This window comes from Vigna angularis, chromosome 1 (assembly GCF_016808095.1).
Source record: "Vigna angularis cultivar LongXiaoDou No.4 chromosome 1, ASM1680809v1, whole genome shotgun sequence".
NCBI classification, from domain to species: Eukaryota; Viridiplantae; Streptophyta; class Magnoliopsida; order Fabales; family Fabaceae; genus Vigna; species Vigna angularis.
The window spans coordinates 45309207-45326622 of NC_068970.1; the positions used below are offsets into that span (position 1 = coordinate 45309207).

The 17416-nt window shown below is 32.0% G+C and overlaps 2 protein-coding genes across 3 annotated transcripts; one reads left to right on the forward strand and one right to left on the reverse strand.

Annotated features, from left to right (window-relative positions):
* The first annotated feature begins 417 nt into the window (after positions 1-417).
* Positions 418-825, forward strand: LOC108319371 (leucine-rich repeat receptor-like serine/threonine-protein kinase BAM1). Its single transcript, XM_017550481.1, has one exon. The coding sequence runs from the start codon at positions 418-420 to the stop codon at positions 823-825; it is 408 nt and encodes a 135-aa protein (XP_017405970.1).
* Positions 826-4374: 3549 nt separating this feature from the next.
* On the reverse strand, positions 4375-8668 carry LOC108319397 (uncharacterized). Of its 2 annotated transcripts, none has more exons than XM_017550511.2 (5): positions 8066-8668; positions 7734-7883; positions 5705-5800; positions 4798-4881; positions 4375-4667 (listed from the first exon to the last, which is right to left on the reverse strand). In XM_017550511.2, exons 1-5 carry the CDS (start codon positions 8582-8584, stop codon positions 4572-4574), a joined length of 945 nt encoding a protein of 314 aa, XP_017406000.1. In that variant the 5' UTR covers positions 8585-8668; the 3' UTR covers positions 4375-4571. The 2 variants fall into 2 exon arrangements, with proteins under 2 accessions (XP_017406000.1, XP_017405999.1); XM_017550510.2 differs by having other exon boundaries at positions 4377-4667; positions 5690-5800; positions 8066-8667.
* Between the last annotated feature and the right edge of the window lie 8748 nt (positions 8669-17416).

Consider the following 17416-nt stretch of genomic DNA (forward strand, 5'->3'; position numbering starts at 1 on the left):
AAAGCATAATATGATTAACTTACATTTGTTAAATGGCAAAAAAAAAATCCTACTTCTAAATCGAATATACTTCTTAGAACTACTTTTGTAAAATTCTTTTCTAAATCAAGATTCAAGAAGTATCCTACTCATCTATTTGGTGAAGCTCATCTTGAACTATTTTTTACTGAGAGTTGATTCCTAGGCATATTGAACCTAAAAGGTTTTCACTAGTGCAATCGGAGGAAATGACAGCGATTATTTTCGCTAATAAGCACCGATTTTTAAACCGAGGCATATTCAGGCGAGATAAAAAGTGATAGACTTTATGCCTCGGTTCAGAACCGAGTCATAAAATGGTAGGATTATGCCTCGGTTCAAAATTAACCAAAGCAGTAACATTTTTTATTTTTTTAAATATTTTTTTTGCTGGCCTTTATGCCTCGATTCATCCGGAACCGAGGTCGTTTCTCTCCCTCTCTTGACCCTCATTTCCTCTCCTACCTTTCCCTCGCCGACAACCAATTTTTCGGCCCAATCCCCGCCTCCTTCTCTGCACTGTCCGCCCTCCGCCATCTCAACCTCTCCAACAACGCCTTCAACGCCACCTTCCCCTCCAACCTCGCCCGCCTTGCCAATCTCCAAGTCCTTGATCTCTACAACAACAACATGACCGGACCGGTCCCTTCCCCATCGCCATCGTCGCCATGCCCCCTCCTCCGTCATCTCCACCTCGGCAACAACTTTTTCTCCGGCCAGATCCCTCCCAAGTATGGCACCTGGCAACACCTAACGAACTCATGGGAAACATCTCTCGGAGCTTGGAAACCTCACCGCGCTTCGTGAGCTCTATATTGGCTATTACAACGCTTACTCCGACGGCATCCCGCCGAAGATTGGAAACATGTCCCAGCTTGTCTGTTTCGACGCCGCGTATTGCAGACTCTCCGGCGATATTCCGGCTGACCTCGGAAGGCTTCAGAATATGGACACGCTCTTTCTTCAGGTGAATGCGCTCTCCGGCTCGCTCACTCCTAAGTTAGAGAACCTGGAGAGTCTCAAGTCGATGGATCTGTCCAGCAAATTTCTCTCCGGCGAGGTTCCGACGAGCTTTGTGGAGCTCAAGAATCTAACTCTGCTCCTACTCCAGCTCTAGCTCCAACTCCTCCTTCTTCGTTTGTGATGTGTGTAGTCACTTTCAGGAATATTTGTAATCCACCATTGATGAAACTGAAGTATATTTTTAAATGAGTGAAGCACGTGCTTGGTGGAGGTGCAATTAATAAAAGAGGAAGTAGTCTTATTATTTTTTAGGATTAGGAGTGGATGAAGGAAAAGTAAGGAAAAGTTGCAAGCGGTGGATTATGGGATGGGATGGGATGTGACAGTGTCAGTGATTCATGTTGGAGAGCAATTGCGTGCACGTGGATTCATGCCATTAATATATTCCCACCGGCCCTCCTTTCTGCTTCCTCTTCCGTACTCTTCTCATCTTTTTTCATCCATTCTTTCCTATCTAACTGCTCCATCTTAGGCCTCGGTTTTGTACTGACCAAGGCATAAACCTCTTTCGACACCGGTTCTGTATAGAACCGAAGCACTAGATCACGTGTCAGGCCAAAACTCAATTTTGCAGAGGCGCATGTAACTTTTTCAGAAAATATTAGGCACCGGTTATGATTTGAACCGAAGTAAAATGCGCTATATGCTTCGAATATTCTTAAACCGGTGCATATAAGTTGGTGAAAACTACAAGATTGCCACCGCTTTCGAATAGGTTTCGGTTTTTTTTTTTGACCGAAGCCTATTAGGCGAGTTCAAAAGCATATTTTTTAATAGTGTTTATTCTAGTCTTTACTTTTGTTTATTTACTATATTGTAGCTCTCTTGACAAGGATGATAAAGGTTGGCTTGTAGAAGTGTTTCACAATTGTGTAAACATCTTGTAGGGTTCAAGACCTAGTGCTTGTTTTATTTTTCTCGTAGAGTGCATGTAAAATCTTGAATTTTGTAGATTGACTTTATCAGTGTGGTTAGGCTATTGGACATAATCATAATTAGAAATGAACCAGTATAATTCTTTTTTTTTTCTTCTTGAACTCTTTATATCTCTCATATTTCAATACTTGGTCATATTGCTTGTTTATTAAGAACATAAAGAAATTGGTAATACATCTTATAACCTTGATCAAGAGTTTCTTCTTGAGTTAATTGATTCAAAGAAAATTTGAATTTGTTTTTTTTGAAAGATTGATTAAAAGTTTTGAAAGTTCAACTCACCCTTTCTTGAACTTAGCTCATTTTTCTAACATAACCTACAAACTTTATATACCCGTGTAAATCAAAACATTTAATGGTTAGTAAAATTCTTTGTAGTTTACATTAGAGAACTACATGTAACACAAGTTAAAGATGAATCATTATAAAACTAAAACGTTCATTATCTCTTTTTATTACTCACATGGTTCTTCTCTTAATTGTCTATAAAATCTTTTAGAAAACCTTTATAAACATTTTTATAAAATCGTTAAACGACTTCATTTAAATGTTTAAATAAATTACTTGTAAAATTATTCTATGTCATGTTTTTAGCTTTATTAAAATTCTTATCTCTAAAACTAACATTTTAACTATGTGTTTCACTCAAAATCACAATGAAAATCAAAGATAAGAGTATAATTTATGAAAACCGAATTCAGGTTTCAGAAGTCAATTATGTGTAGGATAGATGTCAGCATCCTACAACCTCCAATGATAATATATTTAATTAAATACACAAAATAAAAGTGATTTTTCTAAATATTTATTTTCCTAAAAAAAATAAAAATTGTATTGAAAATTTTGAACTGACCCTCTAAAGACTAATCTTGCTCTTATATTTCCATTCACAATAAAAAAAAATTAGGGGATACGTAGTTCTTGAAAACTACTTGAGAAATCTTTTTGGATAAAAGATTAGCCTGTTCGTGCATATTTTCATGCACAGTTAAAAATCATGGATAATGTAGTTCTTACAAAGAATAAATTTGTTTGAGAGTTAATTTTTTTTGTTTTTGAAAGTTTTATATTTTTTTATTTTTTAATTGTTTGAAAAAGGTATCAAACTATGCAAACAACGTGCAAACACCAAAAATAACAATGCCCAAAAACTATTTTTAATCATTTTCATTTTTTATATTTTTATGACTTTTGTTTGTTTTTATTTTTTTTCTTTAAATGAGTATATATGGAAATGTTGTGTGTCAAATAGTAAAGATGTATAAGGTATGAAAGGTGAAACAAGAGTTTTAAGAAGTAAAATAGAAGCCCAAAACCTTAAAATGTGAGACAATAGAAAATATGAGTGTATGGGTAAAACATGGTGCGTAATCAACAAAAGGCCCAAAAATAGGATACAAGGGGCAGCGGTGCAGGAATAAACGCGTGGCTGCATACGGAAAAAGTGCAAAAATAAAATAAACAAATAAGGGGTATAGTTAGAAGATCATCAGGGTGCAACCAGAACGATGTAAAACAAAAAAGTAGGGTTGCAAAAGTGAATAGCGTGGGATATGTGAGAACTGTCCTGACCCAAAACAAAATAAATAACTTTAAAAATATAATTAACTTTTAATTTTTAAGTATAAGTTTATTAAAAATATAAATAACTTTAAAATTTACTAAAACTAGAAAAAAAAATGTGAATAAGAAAACTATTTTTGAAAAAAAAAACTATCTAATCTTAAAGAGAAAAAATGTAAAACAATGTATGTCGATTAGAGCTGGTAAAACGAGTCAGTTAACCTAATCCGACTTGACTCAACTCGAGTTGGTGAGCTCATTACGAATTGGTATGTTAAACTGGTTACCACTCACTTAATTATAAATTTTTCTTTTTTTTATTAAAAAAATAACAAAATTTTTCTATTTCAATTCTAAATAAAGGGAAAAGATCTTAATTTAGATTTATAATCAATCAAACATAAGATTTTATTCACACAAAGATATCACAAAATCTCCTTAACAAAAATTTTAATGACTTTATATAGATTTGTATATTTTTCATGTTATCTAATTATTTCATACAAAAATAATTTCACTCATAGTCTTCATTTTAATATTTTTATAAAATGACTAACTCAACAGTAAATACATTTTAATATTTTTATAAAATGACTAACTCAACATAAAATACTTAGTAGAAAAATTACTCGGGTGAAGTAGGTTCAACATTATCTTATATTGAAATTAAAAAAAAATCAACCAAACTCTACTCAAACTCATGATAAGTCGGGTTAATTCATAAATTCAAGACTATTTTCGACAACATTAATGTCAATTCATTTTGCACTCAATAAATTATCAAAGACCAATTTTACCCGTCAGCCATTAGTCAAAATCCTAACCCTAATTTCCCATTCACGTTTTCCCTAAGCCCATATTTCTCCAAGGCTAAAAGCCCACAAAAGTGAATACTCTTTAATTATATATAGAATTATATAATTAAATATCAACGATTACATAAAATGAAATAGATTAAAATAATAAATCAAAGATAAGTTATTGATGTTGTGAAGTGAAAGAAAGAGGAATGAAAATAAAGGTATGATTGATTAAAATGTTTTGATGAATGTTTTTCTCCATTCAAGTGCTTCCTTATTACGCCATTTCCGTGCTCCGTTGTCTTCCAACATTGTGTGTACAATGGCCTGCACATCATTCACTTTACACTTTAATCTTAAACAAAACTTCTACTAACTTTCAATGACTTTGTTCATCTTCTCAACTTTTTTTTCTGATTCAAAATTCAAAATTCAAAATTCAAAATTCATGACTAACCTTGTAAAGAATACATTTAGATGTCACCACTCTCGTTGACCCAAATTGAGAATCTTTGTAAAGGTTTAATAGTTCATCACATTTCTGAGATTTACACAAAAATAAATTTTAATTACTATTTTTCCTTATGTATTTATTTTCTTCTATTTTGTCTTTATATAGAGTCAGAAAAATAACTATAGATTAGGTAAAATTAAATTATAAAATTGTAAACTTAAGTTTATTAAAAAAATACATTTAAACTATCATTAATGTAATTTTTAAGTAATATGAGACTATTTGATATGTTAAAATAATAAATATTTTAATTTTAATTATTTATGCATAATTTGATATATCTCTTTCTTTTACGAATATCATGCATATCAAGATTTAAGTCTTCACTCCGACATGTGAACATATGCTAAGAAAAACCATACTAATTACAAGTTAGCATTTTCTTTATCAATTCATAATGATTTTAACTGCAATTTACTTTATGCATTTCTAATAAAAGTATTTATTAATTCTGTAGCTAATATAATTAATTACTTAATTAATAAGATACAATTAATATCAGCAATAAAATGGTAGAGGGATAAGTAGGATACTAAAGTATTTCACTCTTTTTGTTTTATTTATCTTCTATTTTTTCCTTCCACTCAATCTCCTATTATAAAATCTCAATTTTGAATCTTACAAATAAAAAAGAAGTATTTTACTAAAATTAATTGATTAATTTTTTCAATATTAAGTGATTCTTCATGAATAAATTATAAAAGAAAAATCATATAAACCATCACAACACTATCTTTAGTAAAATAAATCTTAAGAGTATATTCTTTTCTTATATATTTTTCATTTTATTTGCTTATATATATATATAAATAAATTAGGGATAAAATTCACTAACCTCTTTTGGGATTACCTTATTAGCCTTCTTACCGCTAATCTTTTTAGGCTCGCATTGAAGCAGTTGGATGATTTGGTCGTCAAGTATTTTACGGGCCTCCTCCAAATTTTCCTACAATCAAGTACGATTCCAACTATTTTATCACTGCACACTCTTTCTTTCTTCTTAATATTTGCTTTTCTATCCAAATATTTTTATTTTATGTATCGTATAACATATATAATAAAACATAAACATATAAACTATAACGGTAAACTTAAGTAAATTTATGTATAAATTAATTTTAATTAATTAAAAAATTATTTTATTTTATCCTTTTTCTCTTAATCAGTCAAATTCTTTATCTTACTAATTTATTTTTTTATTTCATTTGACTATTCAAAAATTTATATTTTTTAATTGAATTTTTATCTTTTTAATGTTTTTGTTAATTGACCTTCTCATCTTATTTTCTTATATCCACATGTTATTAATACAAAATAATAGGAACAATAATAAATTAAGAGATTCAATGTTGATTAATTATAAAAACCTTCTTTTTAATATACAGAGACAACTAAAGAAAATGACTGACAATTAAAGAAAAAAATTAAATAATGAAAATTCATTAAAGAATATAAAAAATTTTAATACTCAATTAAAAATACATAAATTTATGAGAGATACTTAATATTCTTTCTTAAGATGCTTTTTACTTTTATTTTTGTCTATCTATAAAATATTTTTAAAAAAAGTAAATGTAAAATATAATTGGAATATAAAACTAACACTAACAAATATTTATAAATATGTAAATAAAAAAATTGAGGGAGTATAATATTTCATAAAGGTGGCGTTTATTTTAATATACTTTTCATTTAATTATAAACAAAATGAGTAAATAATCGATTTACTATAACAATTCGTAACATATTTTGTGATTAGTACAATAGAAAAAAAAAATATAGTCAAAATTTAATTTTATTAATTTTGTTTGAATTGGTTAATACAAGATGTGTTTGATGTTTTTGGTGTTTAGTAATAATCACATCGATTTATTAAAATAAATAATGTTAATATACAATTAACATCTAATCATTCAAAATTTTAATTTAAAAAATATTAATAAAAACAATTAGTAAGAATCAAATAAGTGTTGAATTACTTTAATCATGGTTCTTACTTGGTATTTGAGCTACTCTGAATAAAGAAGATACATTTATAAAAGATTATTCGATACTTAGATCAATAAAAGAGTTAAAATATTTATGTATATCAAGGTTTATCATATAGTGTGTGTGAGTATTTAGGAAATAAGTATTTCTTGAAAAATACTAATTATGTTTATAAAATCAAAATAAATCATGAGTATGTGTTCCTATTATAATAATATTTACCTAAAAAATATAATAAATAATAAAAAATAAACAATAATAAAAAATATTAAACTACCGAAATATAGTTATAATATAATAATACAGTTCAAATAGATATAAATTATTTCTTATTAAAAAGACTTAAAATAGTCTTATTAGACCACACTCTTGGATCACACTTTTTAATATGTATATTGGATCAAGTTAAAATAATTACCTAAAACATTAGAAAATATTAATGAAATTAAAAGATTTATTCTTTATTTATATCAAGGTTTATCCTAGTCTACGTGAGTATTTATAAAATAAGTATTTCTTGAAAAATACTAGTTGATTTATAAAATCAACATAAATCATGAGTTTAGGTTTCTATTACAATAATATTTACCTAAAAATATAATAACAATATATTATATAATAAGTAATAAATAATAAACAATAATAAAAGATATTAAACTATCAAAATATAATTATAATATAGCCCAAATATATATATAAGTTATTTCTTAATAAAGAAATTTAAAATAGTTTTATTAGACCACGTTATAGGACTGCATTCTTTAATATGTGGTATGTTGGATCGAGTAGAAATAATTACCTAAAACAGGCAAAATTAATGAAATTAAAAAATTTATAACTAATTTGTATAATATTAAAAATATAAGGTAAATTATTTTTTCTGTTCATACCTGGAGAAGGAGGAAAACTTCTACCAAAGCCACTCCAAGGTACTGTTCTTGCTCACGAAGATTATTATTCTTGCAGTTTATGTATTGTTCTTGCAGTTTCTTCAGTGCTTCACGTCCCTTCTGAGATTTGCTTTCACGAATAGCAATACACTGAAAATCAGAAAGAAGCAAGACACATTGAACCAAAAGAGATTATCAGGTAATAATTAACAAATTAGTTTTGACGTTATTGCTCTTCATTGTTTTAAATAAAGCAGCATCAAGCTTCAGTGTTTCACTTCATTCACAACAAAATCTAGAAGCAGTACTATATTACAGCAAAAGAAGAAAACCTTAAGGGTGTTAACTTGTTCTTGGCTAGGTCCATACTTGTTAAACTGGGAAGGGATTATCTCATTCTCATGAGTTTTAACTTGTGCATCTTTCATTATTTTCAACAATGACTTAAGAGCATCTCTTCCTTTGCCCTCAACGTGAGATGGATCAAATTCATTCTCAGACATGGATGAATTAAAATCTTCATACGAAGAAGCATGAGCAGTGGTGAGTTTTGGATTCATCTTAAAGTTAAACAATCCAAGAACACATGCCAGCACAAGAGAAGCTCCTGTAACCCCTCTCAGAATTTTGCTGCCTCTTCCCTCCTTCTGGGTGGGCTGGGAGAATCTTTCAAACGTGCAATTCGCATGCCAAACTGAACGTGTAACTGGGTGTCTGGTGGCAGAAAATTGAGGAGCACAAAGAGGTGTGGCATGGTTTAACCTGAGATGAAATCTGTTAGAACTTGCACTTTGAAATCCTTTGGAGCTGTAGGGAAAGGGACAGTAACGTAGGGAGATAGCAGATTCCATCTGATGGAAATTATTCAAGGACAAATAATGTGTAAGCAGAAGCAGTGTATTTCTACTACTATTTATGATGCAAATCTGAAATGCTTCGGAATGATATTTTGAAGGGAGGTATCTATTTTGTGCTTTGAAAGAAAGCTGAAAAAAAGAAGGTGGGCATAATTTCTTTGCTTCTTTTTTACACATTAGCCTTTCGTTAACTTCACTATAGCCCCACCATGCTAATCACGTGTTGGAATAAATCTTTGCTTAAAACAAGGGAATGGGTTTGGACACAAAAAATTGAATTTCTTTGCCTATCTACCAGGACTAGAATAGAATCATGAGTATGTTTGTGTGACACTTCAGAAACTTTTTTTTATTTTTTAGTTTTTTGTTTATGCTCTTAACTCGTGAGGAATACTCATTTAAATTAACCTTGTTCTTTGTCATGGACCAACTCGCAGAAAAGCTAGCTTCTGTTTGTGGAAAATTTGGTGAAAGAATTGCAGGAATATGGATCAAAGTGAAGCTTCAAGCTCAAATAGGGTTACTACTATATATATATATATATGGAGCTTTTCCTAGGTTTACTACAAAGATAAACGAAATCAAACAACGTTATAGATGTTGAGATTCTTGTAGGATTTACTTGATTAGGATTATATTGATCTAAGGCTTTCATCACAATGCTGAGAGATTCATTGATACCCAGAGACAACTTTGAATTAGAAGCCCCCACCTTCTTTGCAAAAGAGAGCTGCTAAAGAAATATTAGCAACACTAGCTAAAGCAACATATATACCTAACAAAAAAATCATGTTAGAACCTTGGTAGGGAAAAAGTTGGGATTGTACAAGTTTTTTTAATTTTGGCCTTTGACTCTTTGGTAGAAGATTACTTATTTTATATTTTTCTTATCAGTTAAAATATCTTAAAGGTGACTCAACTCTTATACACACTCGTAAGAACATAACGTATTTCATCAAAATATTGACCAGTGAAATACTACCTTCTGGTCTAAATCACCTACAAGTCCTACCTCTACAATAGAATTCCTATTCTGCTAACTATGTTGTTATACAAAACGTTAGTAGCCATTTAGCAGTATTAAATTATAGTTCTTAACACGTTGATATCACATTTTCTTACCACATTAGCTTATCAATTGCAAATGGCTCTAGTGTGTTTCATATACCTATAGTAGAGGTCTTTGAATGTAGATATTGGTGACGAACAAATTATCATGGCTACTTCTTAAATGTTTGTGGTTTTTTTTTTTTTTTAAATGTTTTGGTGTCTCTCCATGTGGATCTACTAATAGCTAATCATATAATAATTTCAAATGTTCCCATCTCAGCTTTATATCAAATTCAAAGTCACCTAAAGTGTCACACCACCGAAAATCATTGAAACCGCATTTGAGCTTGATTTACACCAGCCGAATCCTGTGAAATTTTTGGAGTCTGAGAAACTAAAGATGGTGGCTGAGTAGCCGGAGCCTCGACCGTGACGAGGAATCAGAAGACCTAAATAGAGAAACCATTATAGATTGCAACAATGGTAATAAAGTTAGAGACTTTACGATTATTATGGATTTTTTTAACGAGCACCGAAACATTTGCCTTTATCAACAAGAAAAACTATACTAAATAATGGGACAATTGGGTTATCACAAAACTTTTTACAAGCAATATTTACATTAACTTTGGGTTTCGAAGATGGATTCAACCAAAACTAAAATATACAGTATCTATAAATTATTTAAAATTAAATTTTCTTCATTTTTTAAATAGTTGATGTAGATGAGTAATTCAAAATATTTTAGATTTTAATTTTTTAGATAAAATAATTTATTTTCTTTTTAAAACAAAATTCTATTTTAAAGAAATTTTAATAACTTATCTTAATTTTCGGTTTAAGTTGACTTAGTTCAATTTAACCTTCAATCTATGTTAATTCATCTTGACCTTTAACATACACGAATTCATCTCAATCTTCAACCCAATCCACTTGTCCCAATTTTTGTTCTAATAAGAAAAATTCTCTCAAACTTTGGTCTAAGTTCGACTCGACTTGACTTTCGACTTCACTTTCGACTTGAACTTAAAATCTTTAGCTTGCCACAAGCTTAACTTGGCTTAACCTTTGGTCTTGGCCGACTCGACTTAACATTTGTCCTGGTCCAACCCAAGCTCAACCTTTAGCTCGAGACAACTTGGCTTGACTTTCGGCTGAGTCCACTTGACTCCATATTCAATATGGGCCACTCGGTACGAGCTTCGACCCGGGTTTACTCGGCTCGATCTTCGATCCGGACCACTCGGTACGACCTTTGATCAGATTCTAACTTGACTCGACCTTCCCCCAGACTCAACTTGGCTTACCTTCGACCCAGGCCTTACTTGACTTGACATCTGGTTCAAATCTGACTAAGCTCAACCTTCAGTCTTGTTGGAACAACCGATACCGATTTTTGTGCAGCGGAAATATCAAAAACAGAGTACGATACAGATTGTTAAAAACAAAGAGCTTGTTCGGTCAATTTTAAAAATGGTTCCTTTAATTTTCTCTTAAAAGTTTTATCAAACAGTTGATGTGCAGAAAATGTAAAGAGTGTAGGGAGTAGAAAAAAACACACAAATGATTTTTATCCTGGTTCGAATCAAAAGATTCTACGTCTAGTTGTTAATCACTATGAATAGTGATTAACTTTTTCACTAAAAATAGTTTTACAGATTACAATATAGTGAATGAAATAAGAATGATAAAACCTTCCTTCGACGGACGAACCGGAAGGAAACTTCCTTCGACAAACGAACTGGAAGCAAGCAGCGAACACTTTCCTTCGATAGATGAACTGGAACAGTGCAGCAAATATCTTCCTTCGACCAACGAACCGGAAGAAAACACTCTGCCAACTTGAAGAGAACTGCTCCGACCTTTGGCATACAAAGTGTGAGCTTCTCCTATTCACAAGACTTGACAAGAGCAATGAACTAACACTTGAGAACTTCCTCAGATCATACTGTATTCTCAAATGACTTAGATACCTTTCTAAAGAGTTTGGCAAAGGTATATATGGCCTACTGGTCTGAAACTGAAGAGCATTACAACTACTAGTGATAATCGATTATTATAAGTGATAATCGATTATCTGCGAGACTTGGAATAATTTAGAATATTTATTATTCAATCGATCGGTTCCAGTTCTTCACCTCCTTCTATCGTTCGATTTGAGCCTGATCAAAAATTCCTTGTATGAAAGCATCTTTGTGTATCTACATAGAATACAAACTTATAAACAAGTTAGTAGTAACTGCCCTAGGAGTTTGTTCAGTTTGTTCTTCTCTCCCTTTTTGATCATAAGCAAAAAGCAAGTAGAAGTACTCCCCCTCAAAATGTTCTCCCCCTCAAAAAATCAATTTATGCAAGAAAATATAACAAGAGAAACTAAATGTACCAAATGAACCGTCCAATTTAATTAAAAGAAAGAAAAACCAATTACTGTGTAATTCATAAAATCGTTCGGTAACTAACGTACTTCTCCCTGTGTACCATATGAACCGTTCGACTGCCTAGATTGTCGTTCGGTCACTATTCTAGACCTCATCTAGCCTATCCTCTATATTTTAAAAAAATCAGTTTTGATTGCACTCAAGGATAATCGATTATTCCATGTAATAATCGATTAAATACGCTAGACTTACAAAAAATTAAAACTCTTATGAATTGTTTTTTACTTCTAAGACAGTTATTTCTCCTAATTCTCTTCAAAAGTCATAAAGTAAAGACACCCCCTTAAATATGCAATTCAAATTCAGTTTTCAGCATACTCAATTAACCCATGAAATCGACAATCACTTTTCAAACAATTAAGATATTAATGATTCAGCAACCAATTTATAAACTACAATGAACGCAACAGTAGCTCAAATGAATATGATCACATCACAGCTGCTTCAAGTTTAACATGAAAGCATTACAGCTAGCACAATTAGTTCAAAACTAGCTTTGACATCACAATTTACAACTTCCAAATAACAAATGTGATTCATGCACTCTCATATCCCAATTTTTTCAACCACATGAATTCAGCTCTACATATCAAAAATATACGAAAATTAAAACAAAAATATGCAGTAATAAGATTTAATTCAATAAAATTGTTTATCTTGGTTCAAAGGATTTTATCCCCCAACTTAATCAACTACACTCAGGCTTTTCTTGAGAAACTTAGGATATACTAATGAAAAGTTTTGAATGGAAATTCTTCTTGGCAGTTTAAGGCTGAAGAATCTTTCAAACCACCACCACCTCAAATGCTACCAAGCACACAAACCTTTCTTTCAGATTTCAGAAACCAAAATGAAGCAACTTCTTAAACAAGATTGGCATGGCTAAGCAATCAAACATTAGATACAAAACAGGACAGCCACAAATTGATAAATAAGAAACAAAAATGCCAATTCAATCATCAAATGACTTAATCATTCAAAAATGCCAATGGAAATCTATCAGCCAGCTCATCCACATGAATCTTTCATTGCTTTTGAAGCTTGACAGATATTACACCAAGGCTAACTTCAAAGTTCTCATGAAATTGAATACTAAACCAGTTAAACACATATTCAATTTTATAATTAAAAATAAAGCACTGAAATAACAATGCACATGACATAACAAAAATGAAATTCAGCACATGAATGTCTCAAATAAAAGAACTTCACTGATTAAAATGTGTAAACAGACAAGAACACACAACAAGATGAATGAACCAGTGATGGACATATCATTTGCCCAAACAGAAATGAATATAACAGTAATCAAATAATGGAAGATCAAAAAGATAAGCAAAACAAAGTGCAACAACACAGTTCAAACAACACTTAGCTCAATCACATGGAGCTCAAACCAAGGCTTTGAAGGCCATTTGATGGAGTCACTTTCTGGCCTAGAACATCAATTCCAAAAGCAGAATACCATGGAGCTCTCCTCTCCTTTTGAGAACTTAACCTGCAAAACCAACCAAGAGAGGTTTGGTCCCCACAATCTCATTTGGGTCCTTGGGGTTAGTACATGCAAGCAAACATCATTTCACAACTTTAACCCATGCATATTTTTCATTTGGAATTCCATAATGTTTTATTCTACATTTGTTTGAAGTATGTCCCTTTTTTCATACAATAGAAGCAACAAACACCATGCAGTTTGGTTTTTACAATTGTTCCTTTTTCAACCCAAACTCTACGTGTTCTCCTATTTTGTGGTTTCTTATGTTGATGCATGCTTTTGTTTCTAAAGTTATTTCTTTTAAAGCTAGTTGGAGCATATGAGTTGGACTTGGTTGCTTTAGCAAGTAAGTTCTCAATTATGTCAATGTCAACCATATGAGTCTTACAAGATAAACATTCAACAGGTTGTTCATTTGCAATAGACTCAGACAATTTAATGTCAAGATTACTAACTTTATTTCTTAGTATGACTTCTTCATCTAATGCTTTTTCATATTTAATTTTCAATTCCTTAAACTCATTTTTCAAATTTTTATGAGCAGTATCTAATTTTTCAGATTCATTTAGCAATTCAAGAAAAGCTTTTTGCAAATCAAACTCACTAGTTTCAAAGCTAGAGGAACTTACTTGGCTTGCAATGTTGACAACGGTTGAAAAACCGTTATTTTTATACTTAATTTTGATATTAAAAACACCCTTTATGACTTAGAAACTAGCTTGAAATCATGCTTTTGATTAAGTTATGAGAATAAGAGAGTTGAATGGGTTTTATGCTTATTTTTCCTTATTTTGACAGAAATTAAAATGAATTGGATGAAGAAGTTGAAGTAGCAAGGAGCTAGAGTCATGAAAGGCTAGAAAAGTGGCACATAGAACAACCACTGTTTCACGCCTAGGCGCCACCGCTAGCGCCAGTCTGGAAGTGCAATCACTGTTTCACGCTTGGGCGCCACTGCTGAGCGCTAGTTTTGTTTTGAAAGCACTGTTTCACGCTTGGACGCCACCATTGAGGCTCAAAAGAGTGCCGCAACTATCGCTAAGTGCCCTTTTGGGGCGCTGATCGCTGACGACGTGGGCTTGGGCTATTTTTCTGTATTTTTAATGAACTATTTAAGGTTTTGGACGTTCTAGGGTTTATATCTTTGGACAGAAAGAGGCGAAAATACACTCCTTTCACCCCTTGGAGGCGAATTTTGGATGCGGAAGCTCCGATCTTCAACTTTCAGGGTTTTATCTTCCATTCTTTTCATTATTTTCATCTAGTTTCACCATGTGTATGGTGAACTAAACCTTCATTGTTGTTGAGGAAACGATGTAATCTTTTGAAACTCTTTTGTATTGAATTGATTTTTATTATAAAATGCTTTACTTCAATAATTGTTAGGTTTTTCCTCTTTACTCTATGCATGCTTTGTTTAACTCATTCAATTGCATGATTATTGATTTTGTCACTATGGATACATATGAGAAAATCTAGAATTGGGGAAATTCTTCCAAAAGCAATATTACCTAGACATAGGGATAGGAGGGTTGGTTGCCTTTAAGCTTCTATGTGAATGTAAGGCATGATTAATTGCTAGGGATACAAGACATTGTGAACTAGTAATTAGGAGTAGGCTTTCTTCACCGAGACATCGGGTTTAAGGTAAATTAGAAAGAGGCATTAACATTAATGAAGAAGATGAATTCATAAATACATGAGAGTGGATAGGATAAGTCGGAAACCCCAAGAACATAATCATTCCATATTTTATATCAATCACTTTTTCATCTTTCAATCCAATTGATCAACACTTGCATTCATATTTATTTTCCGTAATATAAACAAAATGACTTCGTTTACAAGTCCTAATTAATCAAGAAACCATATGAATGTTTAGGTCGTGAGTCTCTAGGGAAATGATACTTGGTCTTACCAATTATTATTACTTGATACGATTCGGTACACTTGCCGAAGTGTTAACAAGTGTCATCAGTAATAATCGTCAAACACAGGTTTGTTTCTTCATCTGAAACACTTGAGCTAAATGAGTCATTATTCTTCCAAGCAATGTAGGCCTTCTTCTCTTTGTGAGTTTTCTTTTTCTTTCTTTCTTCACTTTTCTTGATGTTTGGACAATCAACTTTCACATGGCCTCTTTCACCACATCCATAACATTTAAAGCTTGATTGGGAGCCTTGATTGTCCTTCTTTTTCTTCAAGAATTTGCTTCTAAATGATTGATCGTTGGCCATCAAGCACAAATTTTTATGCTCATTAGAATTGCTTGAGCTTGAGGAGTTTGATGTAGATCTTGAATTCGAACAGGTCAACTTAGCCACATTTGAGACTTCATCATGAGTGACTTCTAAAAATTCCCATATTTCCTGAGCACTTTTATAAATAGAAACCTTAAAGAATTCATCAAGGGTTAGAGTAGATAAGATTATATTTTTGGCCTTAACATTATATTGCGCCATTTTTTTTTCATCCACAGTCCACAGAAAATATGATTTTTCTACTTCCACACCATCAACTGTATTCTTAGGAATATAAGGACCATTTAGTACAGCTTCCCAGATGCCTCTGTCAACAGACCCCATAAAAATTTCCATTCTGACTTTCCAGAAGGCATAGTTATCACTAGTAAAAAGAGGTGGTCTGTTGATGGAAGCACCCTCAGCATATACTTGACTTTGATGACCGGCCATTTTCGAAAAATTTGAAAGAATATCAAAGCAAGCTCTCATACCAATTGTTGGAACAACAGGTACCGATTTTTGCACAGCGAAAATATCAAAAACAGAGTACGATACAGATTGTTAAAAGCAAAGAGCTTGTTCGGTCAATTTTAAAAATGGTTCCTTTAATTTTCTCTTAAATGTTTTATCAAACAATTGATGTGCAGAAAATGTAAAGAGAGTAGGGAGTCGAAAAAATCACACAAATGATTTTTATCCTGGTTCAAATCAAAAGATTCTACGTCCAGTCGTTAATCACTATGAATAGTGATTAACTTTTTCACTAAAAACAGTTTTACAGATTACAATATAGTGAATGAAATAAGAATGATAAAGCCTTCCTTCGACGAACGAACCGGAAGGAAACTTCTTTCGACAAACGAACTGGAAGCAAGCAACGAACACTTTCCTTCGACAGACGAATCGGAACAGTGCAGCAAATATCTTCCTTCGACCAACAAACCAGAAGAAAACAGTTCTGCCAACTTGAAGAGAACCGCTCCGACCTTTGACACACAAAGCGCGAGCTTCTCCTATTCATAAGACTTGACAAGAGCAATGAACTAACACTTGAGAACTTCCTCAGATCACACTGTATTCTCAAATGACTTAGATACCTTTCTAAAGTGTTTGGCAAAGGTATATATAGCCTACTGGTCCGAAACTAAAGAGATGCATTACAACTGCCAGTGATAATCGATTATTATAAGTGATAATCGATTATCTGCGAGACTTGGAATAATTTAGAATATTTATTATTCAATTGATAGGTTCCAGTTCTTCAACTCCTTCTACCGTTCGGTTTGAGCCCTGATTGCCTTTTGTCGTTCGGTCTTCAACTTGTGTTCGGCCAGTGTTAGTGATCATTCGGTATTACTCAGTTTCACAAATGTTCAACTTCGTTCGATCTTGAACTGTGTTCGGCCAGTGTTCACCCTGTGTTCGGTCTTGAATTGCTATACACTACCAAGCCTTCAACTACTACATATCGTTTGGTCTATGACTGATAGTGACCGTTCGACTGTTGACATATAGGTATGTTCGGTCTTCTAACTGTGTTCGGCAATGAACAATATTCGGTCTTTATCGACCGTTCGGTCTTCTAGCTGTATTCGGTCAT

Excerpts from the sequence above, each read along its gene's own strand:
- LOC108319397 (XM_017550510.2), bottom strand. The coding sequence starts at position 8,584 with ATGGAATCTGCTATCTCCCTACGTTACTGTCCCTTTCCCTACAGCTCC. Across the intron at positions 7,884-8,065 it reads AACAAGTTAACACCCTTAAG|TGTATTGCTATTCGTGAAAG; the intron begins GTTTTCTTCTTT and ends TCTGATTTTCAG. Across the intron at positions 4,882-5,689 it reads ATAAGGTAATCCCAAAAGAG|AAATGTGATGAACTATTAAA; the intron begins GTTAGTGAATTT and ends TGTAAATCTCAG.
- LOC108319371 (XM_017550481.1), top strand. The coding sequence starts at position 418 with ATGCCTCGATTCATCCGGAACCGAGGTCGTTTCTCTCCCTCTCTTGAC.